General features: G+C 33.5%; 2 protein-coding genes across 2 annotated transcripts; one reads left to right on the top strand and one right to left on the bottom strand.

Moving 5' to 3' along the window:
• The first annotated feature begins 17 nt into the window (after positions 1-17).
• Positions 18-10888, top strand: LOC126735261 (trafficking protein particle complex subunit 13). Its single transcript, XM_050439209.1, has 6 exons — positions 18-183; positions 247-500; positions 571-695; positions 858-1072; positions 5925-6252; positions 6307-10888. Exons 1-6 carry the CDS (start codon positions 153-155, stop codon positions 6566-6568), a joined length of 1215 nt encoding a protein of 404 aa, XP_050295166.1. The 5' UTR covers positions 18-152; the 3' UTR covers positions 6569-10888.
• A 2577-nt stretch (positions 10889-13465) lies between these two features.
• On the bottom strand, positions 13466-15653 carry LOC126735257 (tubulin--tyrosine ligase-like protein 12). Its single transcript, XM_050439204.1, has one exon. It carries the CDS (start codon positions 15595-15597, stop codon positions 13807-13809), a length of 1791 nt encoding a protein of 596 aa, XP_050295161.1. The 5' UTR covers positions 15598-15653; the 3' UTR covers positions 13466-13806.
• Between the last annotated feature and the right edge of the window lie 5542 nt (positions 15654-21195).

Below are 21195 nucleotides of genomic sequence, written 5' to 3'. Positions count from 1 at the left end.
CTCTTATTTTTAGGTTAGTTAAATGTTTTGACGTTTCAATGTTTTCTTCGTTTTGTAAATTTTGTACCTATGAACAATTTTGGTTCTACTGACCCCCATAAACTGTGAGCATGAAAGATTTATAAAAAAATAACGAAAACACCCAGTTAAAAATGGAAACAGAACATTTATTGGCCCTAAAAGGTACCATTTTTTAAGAACCCTACAAACAGAACCTCTTAAGAGTCTTAAAACCCTAAATTTTAGTGATGCGGCTCACTCGGCCCACTTTAGCCAGTCCCCTACCTATAACCTGTGACAGTAAAGACTTGCCAGGTAATTTATTAAATAATGCATTGCAACAGGACCCCACATCGGTCCCTGGTTCGGAAACTATAGCAGTGGGGCAATTTCTCCTTTTACCACAAAACCCTGTAGACATTTACTTGGGGGAAACGTTCTCAAGTTATATTTGTGTATTTAGTGAAACTAGTCAGATTGTTTATAATGTTAGTGTTAAGGTAAGTCAGAATATCATTTTCAGGTTGTGTTGTATATGTATTTAATGTTTTTGGAGTGTGTTGTTCTTAGGTAGACTTACAGACAAGCAGTCAAAGGCTCCAACTATCAAATAATCCTCCTACACCTCAATTGAGCAGTGATGAGACAATTAATACAGTCATTCATCATGAGGTTAAAGAAATTGGCACCCACATGTAAGTTAAATTTGCTTATTTCTTGATCAAATACAAAAAAGTCATATGTTTTCTATTAAATTTTACTTTTAATTTAATATTGGTTTTGTATGATAAATAGTTATTTCCTATTGAAATAGTACAAAACTGAATCTTCATCTAATTTTTATTATTTATTTCTAGATTGGTTTGTGAAGTAACATACCAAAATGCAATTGGTATCCCACACACTTTTAGGAAGTTTTTCAAAATCACAGTTTTAAAACCTCTGGATGTAAAAACGAAGTTTTACAATGCAGAGAATGATGATGTCTGCTTGGAGGCCCAAGTTCAGAACATCACCAGTGGCCCCATTTGTTTGGAAAAAGTTTCCTTGGATGCCTCACATTTGTTTAATGGTAATTCATAAAATTTTTATTTAATTCATTTATTGGTTCTTTACAAACACTTTAATATAATTATCAATAAATAACAGAGAAACTAGCAAAATAAACACTTACATAACCATATTATATCTAAATGGGATTAATATCCTGATGCAGCCTAAACTTGTATTTAAGTTCTGAGAACTTTATATTAAATAAATCCATGAATGTCTTTAGTTATCACATTCCAAGCATAAACATAATTATGTTACTCATTGATGCATAAAAATCATTTGAAAGAATCCTTAAATTGACTTTTTTTACTGTTAATTAAACTTTACTGATTACTTTAATTAATTGTAAAATTTTTATTTATGTTTTTTGTAGACAAAGAAGATAAATGAAAATGAAAAAGCACTGATCTTTACAAAATCATATCAAATTAAATATTTATTAGTATACATAAAATTTTTTACATGTGTCAGATAATAATCAAATTCAATATTACACATTATGTACGTAGATTTTTTAAAAAATAACATCACCAAATTGTTATACATTGTTGTATATTGGAATACTCACATAAAATTCATTGTAATACAATTTTTTACAAGGAACAACAAATAAAAAGACATTGCAATTTTTTGTAAAACATAAAAATACATTTAAATATAAAGTTATACATGCACTATTAGATAGTAGATTTTAACACAGATAATTAATAAGTCCTGACTTTAAGTCTGAAAAGTAATTTGGAAGTAGCCTTCAATGGCACAAAAAGCCTTCAATGGAACAAAACGTCTTATCCAAATTTTACGAAAAATGTGTTAAATATGGAAATATTTTCTTTAGGTTGATATGCTCCTTCTACTTAAATAATATTCACCAAAACTTGCCTTATCCCAATAAAATTCAACGGCAGAATATTGCTGTTATCGCAAAACTTGCCTTATCCACTTGACGTGTCGTTTCAAAACGCGCGTTATCCGCGCGACCAATCAGAAGTCGAAAACATGAAACACGTGCCTGCTTGTATCACCCGTTTTATATTTTTGTAGATTATTTTGGATTAGTATAGGTTATAACAGAGTTATTGTGGGATATTCTTACCAAATTCTTTGTTTTTAACTAACTTTTAAAATATTTTTATTGGAATTATAATTTATAAAACTAACTAGTTATTTTTAATATGGAGCAAAAAATTATCCCCGCAGGACGAGGTAAATGCAAAAGAAATACCAGTGACAGATCTCAGTGGAAAAGAGAAGTACTAAAACGCGAAAGGTATTTTTTGTTTTTTTTTGCAAGATTGAGAGGGTCGTTCCGCCAAAGGTTTGCCAGTCTATTCTACCTGCGGTCACAATGGAAAAACATACAAATGTATAAGATTAACCAGCCGAGATGTTTATGACTTTCATCAAAACTTTTATCAGGGGAAAACCAAGAAGGAGCAAGATGCGTACATATTAAAATTTTGTAAATGTTCACAACCGAAGCGCGATAGACATATAAAAGTAGGTAGCAGCCGAAAAGGTGTAAGTGTTAAGTATTTTGTGAAAAAAGTTCGGTTGCCAAAAATTTGAAATACAAGTTTGCCAAAAAACGTTTTTGAACATTCTTAATATCTCTAAGGATCGCGTCCAAAGAATTGTCAGGCGATATCTTGAAACTGGGCTTTTGCCCAGAGAAAATCGTGGTGGCGATCGCGTAAGCGAAAAATACGAAGAAAAGCGAGTGGTCGTGAGAAAATTTCTGGAGAGTTTGAATGGAGTGGAAAGCCATTATTGTCGTTCGAAATCAAGTAGTCGGCAATATTTGAGTAGTAATTTAAATGTTTCCAATCTTTGGAGGCTCTACAATCAAAAAGCGACTTTTAAAGTAAAAAAAAAACACTTTTTTCCATCACATTTTTTCAAGAGAATACAACATTGGATTTGGAAGTCCTGTAACCGATGCATGTTCCAAATGCATTGAGCTTTCTGAAAAAATAAAATTAGATAAAGACGTCGATAAAAAAACCAATTGATAGAAAAAAGGGTACACAAGCTAAGAGCCAATGCATTTTTTGCCAAACTTAAAGAGGTTGACTGCAATATGATAACATATTCGTTTGATTGTCAAAAAAATTTGGTCAATCCCAAGGTTACCGACGTTCATATCTACAATATGAACGTTCTTAAGGCTATGTGCTGACGGATGCGGTGGACAAAATCGCAATTCAACAATGATAAGTATGTTATCTCATTTTCTTATAAATATCGCACCGTCCAATATTAAATCCATAGAAATCATTTTTCCTGTTCCTGGACATTCATATATTTTACCACCTGATAGGGTATTCGGTAGAATTGAAAAGGAATTAAAAAAATGTCGACGATTATCGATCCTAAAATATATTTGGATTTATTTAAAAAAACACGGTACTGTAGTAAACTTAGGCCAAGACTGTCTGGTTATGGACTGGAAATCTCAAGTTGGCGATTTTTTAAAAAATGTTAGCTGTTGGCATTTTAAGTTCTCCTTTGCTAAAAGGTTTATATTGACTAAAAACTCTAAATAATAAATAATATTATGGTTAGAGGAGAACAATTTTATAACTCGGATACTGGGGTACCTAAGTCGATTTTAAAAAAAGGAAAAAAATGGGATCATTTTGCTCCAGACACTGTTCCAATGGGAGCTCCAGTAAATTCTGCCAAGTTAAAGGATGTTGATAATTTACTAGAGAACATTTTGGAAATGAATGGAAGAGCAAAGAGGATTTAAAGTTTTATAAAGATGTTTTAGATGGAATATCGCAGCCATTGATAGGACCTAATTCTGAAGTTCCAGAAGATCAATTTTGCGAACCACGAGAAGCAGAAGACGAAGGAGAATTAAGAATTTAACTTTTAAGAATTTTGTACTTTTAAAAATATAGATCTCCCTTCTCAAACTCGGCGTTGTTTTATTTTTTTTGCAGCATAACTTGTCAAATCCAAAATGACTAATCAAAACTTGTCTTATCCATTTTTGTTTATTTATTTTAGCCGATTAAGGATATTCTACATTTAAATAAATTGATGTGAGTGTTTTCTAAAAACTCATTTTATATTATTATTTATTTTTTGTCATTGTATCCAAAAAAATAACTTTTGTCAGACAAACATAACTACTAACCTCCACTATGTAATGAAAATTAAGGGATGTTCTTCTTTATATAGTTGTAGATACATATACTCATAGAGTTGGAAGAGTAAGAAGTTTATACATTCCAAAATTTTTCTGACAGCACTCATGCTAACTCAGTCCTGGAGGTATATAATAGAATCTCAAAAAAGTCTGAATATTCGAATCTTTATTAATACATTATACACTGTGTGTTTGCACAGGTCAAAATGAAAATCTAATGGCTGGAAATATATAAAAAAGTAGAAAATTCAATTATTACATATTATAATCTAAAACCAATTAAAACAAAATATAACAAAGCAACTAAACTTTCATACAGAATCAGCAAATAAATGCAGGTAACAAAGTAAGACTAAATTTAATTGAGAGTAATTCAAGACAAGAAAAACTTAATCTTAACAGAATGACTCCATTTCAGAATTTGATACCAAATATTTGAAGAAAAGTAACCATGGTAGACAGAAAAAATAGTAGTGGACATGGATGTTATAAACGTTAAGGATCTTATTATGAAAAATAGTCTTTTCTTAGCTTGTCTAATTTGAAACATTTTTTTATCATATTTTTCTGCTGAACCAAGATATGGATAGATCTAAGTCATTTTGAAATCAACTAGATCCTCTTTATTCGGTACATATTTAAAAAGCTTAAAATCATCTTCAAAAATTAAGCTTATGCAAGACAGATAGACATGGTAGTAGATTAAGCTACTCCAGAAGCAGCAATGTATTGATGAAATAATACATTACTAACTCTGACTCTCGGATTTAGATTATTCTGGTAAGTTTAACGAGGCAAGATCTGCCATTTTCTGAACTAAAATACCATGTTCAATCTTCCTGGAAATTTGATGTGTACTTAGAACCGACAATATGTACTTATAACTAATATAAAATGCCATCAACTCAGCTCTAACAAATATCATAAAGAACGAGCAAGAACTGATGATACAATGAACAAGCAGTGATTTTCCAACAAGACGGTGCTTTTCCGCGCGACTCTGGACCCTAGATTAGACGTAAAGGGAAAAAATGGAGATTGAGTGAGACTTACCCCGTCTCTAGATTTAAGTCTGCTTGAAATATTTGGACAGTTTTTACTAATTATTTATGGCGATTTACTAAACCATTCAAGAAGAAACTACATTCATCCAAAAAATGATCAAAAGCCTTGGCACAATTCGTATAAATTATATAAAAAATTTTGTTCATTCAAGATCGCATGAGATACATATTTAGAAAAGATACTTACATTGTAACTTTTGACTTATTTGAGAGGAATTTATATTGACATTTCGAAAGTTTTCAGGAAATATTCGGAAAAATAAGGTTGTAAATGATATCTTCAAATAATTTGTACACATTATTTAGTAGGCTAATAGGTCGGATTTTTCCTACTTCCACTTTTAAATTTTGGGGTCATAACAGCTTCTTTAAGCTTTTCAGGAATTATTAAAGATATGTTCTCAGAGGACTGATCAGAGATTCAGCACAATCCTTTTAGATTAAGACGGTATGTGATCTGTCCCAGTAGATTTTTTAGATTCTAAACTCCATAGCACTTCAGTTTATCATTATCAGTCACCAATATTAAACCTTGCATTACATAAATTTAATTGTTGATTTTAAATTTGTTCTTATTAATCCATTCTTTATATCATGTTTTTTTTATATTTGGAATTTTTGCAAATTTTTTGAAATTATTAATATTTTAGTAACATGTTTAAACACAACTGAAGATGGAGAGAGCATATTTGGTATATTTACATTATTGCAACCCCAAGCAATAACCCAATATTTATACTGTTTATCGCCGAATGAAAAATTAGTGGCAGATCTAAAGTCTCTCAGTGGAGCGACGAATATTGGTAAACTCGATATTGTCTGGAGATCAAATTTAGGTGAAAAAGGACGATTGCAAACCAGCCAGTTACAAAGAATGGGTCCCGATTTTGGAGACATCCGATTGTCAATCACTGAACTGCCCAATTTTGTTATGCTTGAACAGCTTTTCACTTTTAAGGCGAAATTAACTAATAATGGGTAACTTTTGCAGTGTAGTACTAGTATAATTAAGTAGTTAATAATTTTTTTTAGTGAAAGAACGGTGGACTTTATGCTTCACTTGGAAAACACGGAAAACATTGCATGGTGTGACATTTCAGGCATAAAATTGGATCCATTACCTCCACACAGTTGTAAAATATTGGAGTTTAAGTGTATTCCTTTGGTGCCTGGTTTGAGAACCATTTCAGGGATAAAATTGGTGGACACTTTTTTGAAAAGGACTTATCCCTATGATGAGTTGGGTCAAGTTTTTGTGTTTGTTGACCAGAGAGGGTCTAGAGATGTACATTAACATTCGAAGAGAACAGAGAAGAAAGAGGAAAGGTCACATTATTAATGTTTTAAAAAAAAATTTAATTTGAAAATTTGAAATCAAATTCTGCGTTACTTATCAACAGATTTAACGAGCTAATACTTCGTAGTAATATTTGGGTAAGAACGTTTAATTGCAATAATGAAATTTTTTTTTTGAAGTTCAAATAGTTAGTTTATTGGGTAATTATATGGAATAGCGGCTTTTGCGAAAATTGGATATGGATATATATTTTTTACTAAGAGTGGCTAAAAGCCAGATTTCAACAGGACAAGGGTGTTATCACGCACTAAGTCACTGACGGCCGCATGCGGGTTACGTATCAGTTTGTCCAATTTTAATGCTATGAGACATATTAATCATTAGTATAATTCTGTTTTCGATTAGTTTTCTCAACAGGCATGTGAAAATTGAGGTGAGGTTGGGGAGAAGGCTTAAGCTGCAAAGCGATAAAACGCAGTCGACGACAGAACTTGCAACACCCCACCCCAGGGACTCCCAACCCAACCTAATCTCAGTTGTTACAATTGGAGGGTCAAAATTCTTAATTTTTTTTAAGGTTCCCTGCAATCCTCTCGATATTGAAGATTTTTCAAAATTTGTACAGCCTTTCTTAACAGAGCAAATACTCTGTGGGCGGTACTACATTTCTCCATGACATAGCGGCCGAAAAGTGTTTTTTAGAGTATCAGGGTATTATCGGATAAAGGTAAAAATGTTACGAAGTTTGCCTGGATATAGTTGTTTTTGAGAGTAAATACAATTTTCTGCGATTTAGTGATACTTTGTTTGCATCAAACCAAGCCCTTGCCATCTTCTCTGCCCCTAATGCCTTCCACTGGGCTACTATAACATAAGAGTTTGTTAAGTGGTATTCTGTTATTGTGTATTTGCCCCATCTTCAAAATTATCCATAATTGTTGTCAAAAGATCCAGGATAGCCTGGACAGTACCTCTTCCCCAACTAAAGCCAAATTGGAAGTCGGAAAATAAGTTATTCTTCTCAAATTACGAGGAAATCTGGCCGTCCATGCACTTGCGCATCACGTTCGACAGAATAGGAAGTAGAGATATGGGGCGGTAGTTTCATACATCGCGTGCTCATTCCGCTTTTTGAAGAACGTCTGGAACCTCTACTTTTTTAAGACATTAATTGACAGATTTACCAACTTTGTCAATGAAACAATTTTAATACTAAAACCGTAATTGTCCGTGCTGTTTTTAACTTTCAAGCTGTTAATAATCGCCGACATCCGTTTTCAGTACCATCATTAAAACAGAAAGTGAAGGTTTTGGAGAGATTTAGACGCCTTAAATTTTCAATTGGATCAATATTTGTATGTTGCATTTTATTAATTAAATTAGTAGTAATTACACATTGTTCGCATTGAACTTTTAGCAGTTATTTGCTTTTAATTTTTCACATTTTATTGCCTCACGATACTGTTTTTCGAAGTTTTTATGCTCTGCCCAATTTTCGAGTGTTATACGCATCACAAAACTTCTTTAAGAAGTGCAATCTCTCTCATCTGTCGCAAACCATCAGTAGACCATTTTACTTAATGTGGACTATTTTGTTTTATCTTGTAAGCTTCTTCTGGTATACAGCTTAGGTATGCTGAGCCAAGAAAGCTGAAAAACAGGGAGAACTTCCTATCCGCTGATAAATGATAATAATAATAATAATAATAAATGTCGTTTATTCAAAATTTACAGGTGTAGTTAACAATAATAACATTCTATAATTAAGTAACCGAGAAGCAGGGCGCAGTCTAGCTAAGGCAGCTACTCTACTGAACTCTACTCAACGGTCATAAGCTTAAGTTGGCAGGTTATTGTAAAGTTTAATGGCATTGTACGTAAAAGAACGTTGAAATATTGCAGTCGAATGACGAGGAAGTGTCATCCTCTCTGGAAATCGGATCTCTCTTGTGTGAACGTTTAAACGAGGAACAAATTTATTCCGTAAAGTGGAGGGAAGGGAGGGGTTTAATAAAACTTTAAATAAAAAATTACCTAAGTGTAACTCTCTGCGCCTGTCCATCCTCAACCAGTTAATTGCTATAATTTTATATAGTTATAATATAATTTTATAAGGGGTTGATATTTGGAATAATGAGCAGTACTATGTGGATAATCATTTAGTATTAACGAAGATAAAATGGTGTCGACTTAATAAATCCTATCTATTCCTTTCAGAATACTAGACGCCGCACAATCTATAACAACATAATCCGTTGGCCATCAACTGGTACACAATTGTAATTTTTTTAATATTGACTATAATATTCTAGACTATCTGCACTCATATAGTTTCTCCCATAAGAATATCATCCAACTTTAAATGAGATAAATGTTGAGCACGACATAATATGTCGTACTATATTATAGTAATCACTATTAAATTGAAGACCATTTTCAAGTGCGAATTCTATTGGTTTTTTCTGTCCCTAATTCAAGAAACTATTTTTTATTTTCATGATTTTTTTGTAGTACAACTGGTTTCTCTATATTTATTAGTTTAGAATTTTTAAAACATTTTGGTCAATTTTCTTTAGTTGCTTATCAATTTCAAGTTTTTTCCTTTTATTTTTTAATTCGGTATTAGGATTAAATGGTTTTTTTTCTATGGATAGTTTTTAGATTAGATCTTATCTTCATGATCAGCCTGTATTAATCCACCCCTGGACATAGGCCTCTTCCATGTTGACCTGTTTTGTGCTGGAAGCATCCAGTTCCTTTTCGATCTTCTCTGTATGTCATCTTAGCATGGGTCTGCCTCTGCTTCTCTTTGTTCTCCGTGGTCTCCACTGCATCATGATTTTCTCGTCATTTCGTGCAACGTGTCCTACCAAGGCCACTTGTTTTTTGCATGTAGTTTATTATAAAATATGACGTAACTCATAGAATATGTTTTTTTGGTTCTTGTTCTGATATCCTCGATCTTATACGACTTTGAATTTTGGTTATGAAACGACTTAGCTTCAAATTTCTCTTTCCGTTTAAAATTTCATATCTTACGGTTTTAAGCCAAGCCAAACTCACACATTGCTAAATCTACCGCATTTTACGATCTTTGACCATAAAGGAGCAAATGGCATGATCCGCTTTAATAAATAGTGAACAAATTCTTTGGACATAAATGCATTTTTATCATATTTTATTTCACTTTGTCTTAAATTTTTTGAAGAACTCTTCATAAATTCTTACCAAGAACGAGAAAAAATGGGCAAGTGGAATATTCCTCTCTAATTAAAATGTCATCTATGTAAACTTATTCGGTAAGTGATTTGTACAGTCTTATCTTCTATGACGATAAGTAGAAGATTTGCTTATGTTTAATGTGGCTATTCAGCTAAACAAAAATGAAAGAGTGCAGTAAAGATGTAAATTCGTTACGTTACATCCTTTTCCGCTAATATTTTCAAAGTAACAGTAAGAGAAATTTTAAAAGTACATGGCAATACATTCATAATTATCTCGCTTCATGGTATCTATACATTCGTTTTCGTTGGTAAAATACTTCTTCGTTAGCCTCGTGTATTAAATTAGGTATTGAAGCTATTCAGGATTTTTTAGTTCTAAATACATCCTGTGTATTGGTTCAACGTATCATATTTGTTAGGTCTAGCTAAGGGTTTCCTGGCTAGTATGTAAGCAATTGGTAACATTCTATAACCAATGACACAGTTATAAATTGAGGCGGTTAGATGCAAAGGGGTGTAAGTACACATTTATGCATTTTGAGAAAAACTTGTTCAAAGTTTAAGCTCTGAAAAAAAAATCACGGCGATTTAAATAGAATCAACCTATTTTTTTTTAACTTTTTAATGTATGTAAAGATTATTTGCATATATTTTAATGCACTTAAGTTGGTAATTTGATGAATACAGGGCTTAAAGTAAAGGTGTGTATCACTTACACCCCTTTGCATCTAAGAGTGGAATTTTATTTTTATTTAACACTTTATTTTTGAATATTACTTATATTATAATCTGCTTTATTTCTTTACCTATGATTGCTAAAATGAATGCAAGCCATTTTGTAAAGGGGGATCGTAAATTATTATAAAATAGTTAAATAACAGACTGATATAATCGAAAGTTTATTGACAAAAAGTCAAAACACTCACTCCTTCTATTCATCATCGGATTCCCATTCAGCTGAAATATTTTCAGAATTTTCTGCAACTGTGTATCTTTGGCTAGTGGTGGCCTCGCTTCTTTCTTCTCCATTTTCGTTTGTTGCTGAGGCTACAGTTTTTTTCGCGGTTCCTTGGTGTTTTAGTGATGAATAAAAGTTATGGTATATAGGGGGAATAAACTGAAGGAGTTGCTGAAGGTTCTCGTATTTTGCGGTTTTTATAGATGGTGGCTCAGGATGCAACAACTTAAGCTCAAATTGGATATTTGGACGACCCTTTTTCTGTTTTCTAAGGTCAAAATACTCAAAATCCATGTCCTCATTCAAACTGTTTTTGTATTGAAGTATGTGGGGTTTATCTTTTTCCAGTCGGAACCACTGAATACTACGTATTCCTGGAATACTGTCTTTTATCCCTTTTTTCATTTCTTCAACTGACACAAAATCTTCATTTCTCAATCGTACAACAGTGAACTTTTGACTTGCTTGAGCTACTACTTTGTTCCAATCATCGGTAACAAAAATATATTGTTTTTTTTCTTTGACTTTTCGATTAGTCCAAAATCTTGGTCGCACTCCATATAGGAGTGACCAGAAACTAAAAATGTATGGTCAACTCTACAAACTGATATTGTCTGAACAATATGTCTCCAGAATTTTATGATGTTGTGATTTTGACCCCCTGCATTATCGCTAAATGCGATGATATGTTCTATTGAATTAGGAAGTTGCTGAACATATTTCAATAGACATGATCCAATTTCTTGGGATCCCCTAGACGCTTCACCCTCGTGCCACATAAACATTGATGCCTGATCATTTGCAAGATTATGTACCGCAAAATTGTAAGTCCACAGTTGCCTGAGATAGTACACCTTACTACAGGTTAATACAGGCGTAGGGAGGGTCTTTTCAAGATCAAAACATATTGCATTTACAGTATTAGGATTATCGTTAGCAAGTTTCTTAGCATCATTTTTAGCTGATCTAGCCTTTTCAGCTTTTCGTAAGTGAATCTCTTTCTGAACTTTACTATCATTCACAACCTCAGGATTAATGTCATTACTGATTTTATTTTCAAGTGTATCGCATATTGTACATGTATGGGCCGTTTAAGACGCAGATTAAATTTCGTTGTAAAAATATATCTATAGAAGCTCTCTTTAACACGGTTTTGAATGTTATTGTCCCGGCAATACTGCAAATAAAGGGTATAGATTTTGTGAATGCTTAGTTCGCCTGATAAATACTTCGTATTTGGATTTTTTACACGTGAATAATGGCTCGAGTACCTTGGAAATGATACAATGTGGCCCATTATTACTGCAATATCGTTGTCCGGAATCTTATTTGCTGGAGTATGTTTACCACGTTGGTCGATTGGTGCTACCCCTGTGGGCTTTCTCTTTTTTAAAACGTTATCGTATCGTTTCTGACTTATATTTAGAGTTTTCAACAAAAAGAGTCTACACACTCTTTTTCAATTTAATAATATTTTAACGATCACTTGTTTACGGGGCTCAACAGTTACTTTTTTAGGTGCATGTGTTTCCATACATGCGGTAAGGAATGCCGTTTTGTAGATTCCATGACTCTAAATTCCAATAGTCATCAAAGATTTGTTGGCGATCTTCATTTGAAAAACTCTTACAGTCGTATCGACATTGATGATCTGCCAGATTTTGAACGGCTTTTGCTGGCTTTAGCAATTTTCTATAGCCGATAAATTCACCACCACTATTCCTGGCATTCTTCGCTTTATTCCGTGCCCAAGATGACTCGTTTCTGATCCGTTTCCTGCTACGCGTTGACTGGTTGTTGTCTGTGTCACCTTCATTCGACTCTCCTTCAGTAGTCGATGTAGATGCCTCTTCTGGGTGGTAATCGCGATCTAGATCGCTACAGGTTCTGGAACAAAAATAAAAGGACTCTCAATGTACAAAAATAAAAATTCTCACCAGCATCAAAATTCTACAACGAAAATAAAACTGTACTCCATAACCTAAAAACTATACTAAACTTGTATTTTTAACTTGATTTTATCGTACTCACCATCTAACTCAAAATCCGTCATATTTAGTTTACACCAAGTAATTAACTGATATATTCTGTAAACAGTTATTATTCAAAAAACAACAATAATACTGCTTAGAAAACTGTCACAAATACGCAGTACCACACGCACGCATGTAAACAAAAAACGTAATTTGTTGTGTCATTTGGAGGCAAAGGGATATAAGTGCACATAAGAAAATTGATGTTATGGCTAAGTACTTGTTGTTTCTGCAGATAGATGGCTCCACTAGAAAAGAATTCACATATATATCCCTTTGCCACCAAATAATATTATGCTTTAACATAGAATTAATCAGACGAACGCGTCTATTCTCTCATTAGCCTATGGTAATGGTGTTTGGTGTACATAACTTACACCCCTTTGCATCTGACTGCCTCAATTTAATGCTATACCTGTTTCTTCCCTGTTGCAATTGGTTGTATTATGCTCAAATTTACCCAGATTTTCATATTCAAGTTATGCTTTGTAAAAATGGACCTTTCCCCTTTTTTCCCTGTATTCCTTTATTATTTATATTATAGATATAAGGTATATGTATTTAAAAATATTTTATCTAGGCTGTTAGTAAATTGAAAAAAAACAGGATATAGTGGTATAAAATCATATTATGATTAATCTTACTTATACAGATTTACAGGCCTTAAAAAAAATCTGTATCATTAGCGGATAAACAATTATAATTATGTATATTGTTTTTCAGTTTTGACAATTATTAAAAATAGAAAATTGCATAATATATGATACATTGTTACTGAAAATATAACAAAATATTGAAGACAGAAATAAATATGTAACAAATTATTTTGAGGGCAAAGTTGTACATATTTGTAGTTACCATTAATTGCCAGAAATCTGTGATGAGTTTTTTATTAACCACAAAAATGGCCACCTTTGTCCTAATATAACATCTTTGCTTTCCCTACATTTTCCAAGATCCCAATTGTGACTCTCAAATTTGTAACAGCAGAACAAAATATAATTTTCATTTTCGTATCACTTACAACTTGAAAAACTGGTCACTTTCCTCATCCAAAAACAACAACTTAAAAATATCATTATAAAATTCAGGATAATAATTACAAGCTCGTTCACAATCGGGCATAAAATTAATTTCCAGAATCTTTGGTTGCATCTCCCCATTATCCCAATCAAGCATCAAATCTGCTGCATATAGGGCTCTAGACTGTGGACTTTCTGCTATGCCACATGGAGGTGGTGCCATGGTAGCACACTCCAAGATTTCCTTAATCATAGTGAGAATTTTTTCCTCCACCATGTTCCAGTTGTGATTTTCATATTGCTGTTGCCACTCCAGTTTAAAGTCTTCACATTTCAAATGCTTTAAAACCACATTTTCGGTGTAGTTCATTACAGTAAAGTGCTTTTCGTAATCATCAAAGTGATTGAGTTCAAACGGCTTATTGGCAAACCTTAAAAAGAAGCTTTTGTAAACATAAATTTCCAGAGGTTTTACCTTTTTTAGGAGTATCACATATCTGAGATCAAATTTGACTTTTCCTGCACATTCACTTCTGTAAAACAGTACAGGGTTTGTGAGATACTTTTGGGCAATTTTGGGTCCAGTGGCAGGGAGCCTCATGATATAGTTCAAATTATTTGTAATATGAATATCCATGCCTCTTGCAAGGTTATAAGGTTTTACTATCCAGTAGTTGTCTTTACCTTCCTTTTCACACTTTTTAAAATAGCTTACAAAGTTGCCCACTTCATTTACCAAATTATAAGTAACTGGGAACCATTTGGGGGTTTCCATGTTATTTTTGTATCTACGACATGTCATACATAATAAGTCTTTCACAGTGATAACATATTCATAAGGAAACTGATTGGTAAACTTTCCAGGTGTTTGACTGAGGGTTTTAAAATCCCTAAAGTGCTCAATGTACCATAAAATGTCTGCTTCTTCTTCACTGTCCGTTAATTCAAACCTGGGGTCTGTCAGGTATTTCCTCACCAAACTGTATTGGGCATAACAAAGGTATTTCTCCTTACTTAGTATTGGTTGTGTAAAATTTTCCAAATTAGGTAACTGTTCAGGTATATGCCCACTAAGAAAATATTCTTCACCAGCAATTTGTGGCTTAATATCAACATCCTCAAAGGAATTAGGCACCCACGGTAATAAGGCAGCATTTCGAACTATAGGATCAGTAATACATTCTGCAAAATCCCTTGAGGCGAAGTCTCCTTCATCCATATTTTCCTGAAGGAAAAGCAATGAAAACAGCCCCTCATTCGCATAAACAAAAGGCACTATTCGACAATTTGGGACATCACTGTGCCTCACAGCACAACCAATTTCATCCATAATATACCACATAGGATTTTGTTCAGAATTTTCAATACTTCTTATTGTGTAAGTACAATTCACTGTCCACATATTCTCAAATATTTGATCTATAAGTTCTTCAGTCGGCAGAGTCTCATCCAGTCCCAAAATCGCCGCCATTCGAAACCGCAACTGGTCATACTGTAAATGCTGTCGGGCATCTTGAATTTTATATGTCCACGCGTGATCTATTAAGTAAATATTGTCCGAGTCGTTCTTATCTAAATCTTTAATGGCTTGCAAGCCCCACAGGGGGTCGTGGGGCAACCGCGGCTCGTCATATTCAATTTTAAGCAATTGAAAGGCTTTGCCAGCATCTAGGGTTTGGGTCAGTAGTTTTTTGTAGAGGGGTTCCCAGTAGATTTCCGGTACTCCCGACGCTAACAGCTGGTTTTCGTGTTGTTTAAGGAAAGTTTCTATTGGTGTGGTGTGCCCCATTGTTAATTTTTCTTTTTGTAACAATGTTTTGAGGTTACAAATTTTGAAAGTTGGCAGTGCCTGCTGAAAGTCGGAGGGCGCGAGTGTAGAGTTTAAATGTCCGTCACAGTAACTCGGTGTTGCCAAGCTAGAAGTTGCCAAATTATGAAAATCCTCAGATTTCCTTTCAGCCGATATTTTATTGCAGACTTTAAATAAAACGTTTTTTTTTTTAGAAATCATTTATAAGGTACAATATAATATAATAATAATAATAATAATAATAATAATAAGCCTTTATTTCCAACAGGCAACTTGCCCAATAACAGGAAACAGTTGTAAAACAATGAAAAATATAGTTAAAAAAAACACACACAAACAAACCTAAAAGAATGAAAAGAAAAGAAAAAAAGTAAAGTAAAGTCACAATCTCAATAGTTATCCAAAAAATTAGAACAAATAACTATTAATATGATATAAAAACCCAATTATAAAAGTTTAACAAGATAATCACATATTCAACAAAATTAAATTAAATTAACTGTGCCTATTACCTACTAACTATAACTTAAACACATGGGTCTTAATCCCAAGAGTAATGATCCACCAAGATATCGACAATCACATGAACCAGAGAGAAATTTATATCGCACATGTGACAGATCCGATTAAATATAGCGCATATTGTATATAGTGGCGATTTCAACAGGATGTTAGTATGAGGCCTTGGCAGAAAGAATGTTAGGGGATGTCTAGCATTAAGCCTAGGCACCATGAAACGTACACCAGAAAGAAGTACAGGACTATCAATGAATCCATTCAGTAACCCATGCAGGAATTTTAAAGAGAAGATCATTCTTGTGAGATGTAATGGATGTAGATTGAAGCGTTCCAATAGTTAGCCGATGATCAAACCCTCTTACCGGATATATGCCATCCTGCCTGAAGGCTAAAAACTTAGCAAATCTACGCTGAACAGATTCAAGGAGACCAACATGATTCTGATAGAGCGGGTTCCATATAATGCAGCCAAACTCCAGTTTTGATCTCACAAAGCAACAGAAAAGCAGTCTTAATGTAGATTCCAAAGTAAAACTCTGAGAACTTCTAATTATGAACCCAAGCCTTCTCAGGGCTGACTTGACTATGTTGTTGAAGTGTGGAACGAATGTAAATTCAGAGTCAAAGGTGATACCAAGATCAGTAATTTGCATCATTATAAAGTAATTCATTATAAAATAAATCATTAATAAAGTAATTAAAATTTAAGAGTGTTTTTGATCTAGAGTAACTAACCACACTACATTTAGCCGCATTCAAGACTAACCTGTTCAGCAGCACACCATACCCCCAATGTATTTAGACAGTTCTGAAGAAAAACAAAATCCTCCAAACCATATACATTTAAATATAGCTTCAAATCATCGGCAAAAGCCAGCCTATGACAAGTAAGTGACTCAATCAAGTCATTTATAAAAAAACTAAACAGGAGCGGACCCAGGTTCGAGCCCTGTGGCACACCCGACGTTACGTTAAAAAGTTTCCATTTAAAGCCCTCATATTCAACATACTGAGATCTACCAATCAAGTAGGAATGAAATAAATTAAATAATCTCCCTGAAAAACCATACCGAGTTAATTTATGCAGCAAAATATAGTGGTCTATCCGATCAAAGGCTTTTTGGAAGTTGGTATAAATAACATCGCCTTGAGTATTAACATCAAGTGATTCACAGATGTGGCTAGACAGACAGGATAAGTTAGTAACACAAGATCCATGCTGGTCTACAGAGATAAGTTCTTTTACGTGACTAAATAGCGACCGATTCAGGATAATTTCGAAAATTTTTGAGAAGTTACAAAGTAATGAGATTGGCCTGTAGTTCACGATTTGATCAGAGTCCCCAGCTTTTAAAATAGGTATTATTTTAGCAGTCTTCCAAATTTCAGGAATTTGTTCTGTTGACAGTATTAAGTTGAAAATGTAGGTCAGCGGATCAGCCAGGACACCAATGCAATCTTTAACCAAGAAGCTAGGTACACCGTCTACACCAGATGTTAACTTATTTTTGAGTTTTTTACTAGCCAAAATAATCTGGTAAGCATCAACGTTGGAAATGTCGAAGTGGGGCACATTATCAGACGTCGACGAATGGTTAATGAAATTTGATTGTATAAATGCCTCACTAAAGAACAGTGCAAAAGCATCAACTATGTCTTGTGGGTCTTTAACTACCACGTCATCGGGTAGCCTCATCATACCAGGAATCCTGGTGCCAGCCTTCTTAGAACCAATAAAATTCCAAAAGCTAGATGGGTCCAAAGAAATATTCCTTTCGGTGTTTGATATATACAACTTATATTCATTACGTATTTGTAGTTTGATAAGGCGTCTAAGAGAATGGAATTTATTTTGAAAGAATGGAGAATTGTACATTTTAAAGTCCTTGAAAGCCTTTTCTTTCCTATAAATGTTCGTAATCAATTCTCGAAAATAATAATTTGGAAATCTTCTTTTGCGTTGCTGCTTAACAGGAATGTGTGCGGGAAATATGCCATTCAATATATCATATAGGGCTCCACATGCATCATTAACATTAGAGGATAAATACACAGTAGACCAGTCAGCTTCAAGGATCGAGTCATAAGGGAGATGGAAGTTGACCTTTCTAAAATTAAAAGAATGAAATAAGTTTTTATTAAGCTGGAAATTATGGACACGTTGGCCTGAGACAGTAAAGTCAATTTCCAGTGCAGGGTGATGCAAATCCTCCAAGACAAAAGGCACGTCACTACGCGAAACAGTACAGGTGAAGTTAGATAAAACGAGATCCAATAGTCTTTTATTATAGTTTAGGATGTGATTACACTGAACAAGATTAAAAGTGTTAGCAAAATTATTCACAGCAATAGACTTTTGACTAACATGATTACCTGTAGGTGAATTAATAGAGAAATCAGACACATTAAAATCACACGTTAAAAATAATATTTCTTATTACCAGTGATTAACACTGCTAAAATTAAACAACAGTGATATCTCAACAGTAATAAATCCTAACATATTGCAAACTTCAAATCTATATATAGTACACATCACACTACTCCCAACAAAAAAACAAACAAACATTTTTCGACTTTTAACATTTTAATATTCTCCATTTATTCATTTTCAGTCAAATAACTATGTATGACATTTTTGAATTTTGGCATTTCATAATTGTTTTAATTTTTATAGGCAATTTGTTATATTCTTTTAAAGCCTGATGTGTGAGATTATAAAATCCTTTGTTAGATCTGTTAAATTCGTGATAAATACTGTTATGGCACCGCGTAAAATGATTATGAATATTGTCTGTATATTGAATTATGTCTAACTTACGTAATTCAAGTAAGTAATTAATCCCTTGTTGCATGATTTTTTATTTTTGTCGAAAAAAAATATATAAGATAAATCAATGCGCACAATGTAAATGAAAAAATAATTAAAAAATTATATATTGTGTTTTTATCAAAATTTTTAATAAAAAAGTGTATGTACCATATATGAAGCGCTATGCACTAACTATTTTTTAATCCATACTGAATAAGTTTTACAAACTTATTCAGTTATTCAGTATGGATTCGAATAAAACAATTTCTGTCTTTATTTAAGCATAGGCACATTTGGCACTTAACACAATAAATGTACGTCTGGGATTTGCACTCTGGATGCTTGCATCTATTTCTGTCATTCTCTCTCCATTCTGGCAAATGATCGATTCCGTCTTTTCGAACTTCAGTTTGGGGTATTTCAGTTGTACGGCCACGTTACTTCTTTTGCAAATAAGCATTTTCAAAATTGGGGCTAGGTCGTCCACGTTTTCTGGTTAATACAGATTTCCCACTGTTGCATAAGGCATCATTTTGCCTTCTCCATAAAAGCCAACTATTTAAAACGCACATGTCCATAAAATGAAAGAAAATGCGAAGATACCATTTCTTGGATCTAATTTTAATGCAATAGTAACCGAGCATAGAGTCTAATAAGTCTACACCTCCCATATATTCATTATATTTCAAAATTGTTTGCGGGCACTCCACATTCTTGTAGCATTTCTCGCTTCTAAAAAATCTTTGCTTAGTTCCCATTGGCTGTGAACCGACGTAGGATGAGACAATTTTATAGTCATACTAGCAAACGGTACTTAACTTTACATCGTCTTTAATAGCAGTTTTCTCTTGCCAAGATCCTCGTCCAAGTTTTTTAAACTCTTTCTCTGACAGCATTTTACATCCTTGAACTCGATTCAAGCGCACAGTTCCAAGAGGATGGATACCATTCTTGGTCGAGTAAACCATAAGCGGGACGCTAGTAAACCAATTATCAAAAAAAATCTTATGATTTACGTGTTTGGGGACCCTTTCAACAAGTTTCACCACCACATTACTACTAGTTCCCAAATCAGGAGCATCGGCAGGAACGATGTTGCTCTGAGAACCAGCAAAAATGTCGAAACTGTAACTAAAGCCGGAGATTCCACTCAGCACAAATACTTTAAAGCCCCACTTGCGTGGTTTTTTTGGATTATATTATTTGATTGTCGATCTGGCCTTAGTGGGAATAATTTGTTCATCGACCGCAATATGTTCTTCAACAGGAATTATATTTAGTCTTTCTTGTAATCTTTCTAGTAAAGGTCTTATCTTGAATAACTTATCATGACCGAGCTTGCCACGAGGTATAAAATTATCATTATTATTAAAATGTATAAATCGTTTGATTTCTTCCCATCTATTATGTTACATGTCATGACCCTAGATATGGCGGGGTGGCCTAAATGTGGTGACCAATAGTTCCTAGCTTGAGGCAATTGTATGATGGACATATATAAACACATGCCAATGAATTGTTCTATTTCATCATCTGTAAGGTTTGCGGGACGGTTTATATGTTTTTGTAAGCTATATAAATTTGATTCGGTAGTTATCGTCGATATAATTTCATTAGTCAAGAAGAACTTAAAAAACTCTGATGGTGTCTCTAAATCAGCAACCTCTGGGGGCATATTCAGGTTGCCCGTAAATTCAAGCTCCTATGGATCTTTCCTGAGATTTCCGGTTCTCCAGGATCCTGGATTTATCTTCTCCGCAATTTCCTGGAGAGTCATATTTTCACTATCATCAGACTCCACATCCGTTTCAGGAATGGTTGTCTCGTCATAATCTCCTTCAGGCATAGAATCATCACTTTCGTAGGCTAATATATTATGATGGTTTATTGGGATATTATTGTCTTCATCATCTGACAAATCGGGAACATCACTCTCATTATCCTCCGGTACATCCCTAACATATTTGCTGTTAATTCCGTAAAATATTTTCGGATCCATCTGAAACCAACCAAACTCTTATTACCACGTATATGTGCATGATATCCCATATATGCATCAAAACAATGTTTCTACCTAATGTCTAAAAAAATTAAAAATATTGCTTGAACTCACCTTCAAATGAAAGTGCAACAAATAAACTATAAACGTCTATTTTTTTAATCACGAAACTAACTTTTTACTAAACAAAAATGACACTTTAAAAACATAAACATCGACTACACCGACAAATATGTGATTCTCAACT

The sequence above is a fragment of the Anthonomus grandis genome, chromosome 4, assembly GCF_022605725.1.
Source record: "Anthonomus grandis grandis chromosome 4, icAntGran1.3, whole genome shotgun sequence".
Taxonomy (NCBI): domain Eukaryota; kingdom Metazoa; phylum Arthropoda; class Insecta; order Coleoptera; family Curculionidae; genus Anthonomus; species Anthonomus grandis.
Note: the sequence above shows the minus strand (reverse complement) of the source record. Positions and strands in the feature narration are given on the sequence as shown.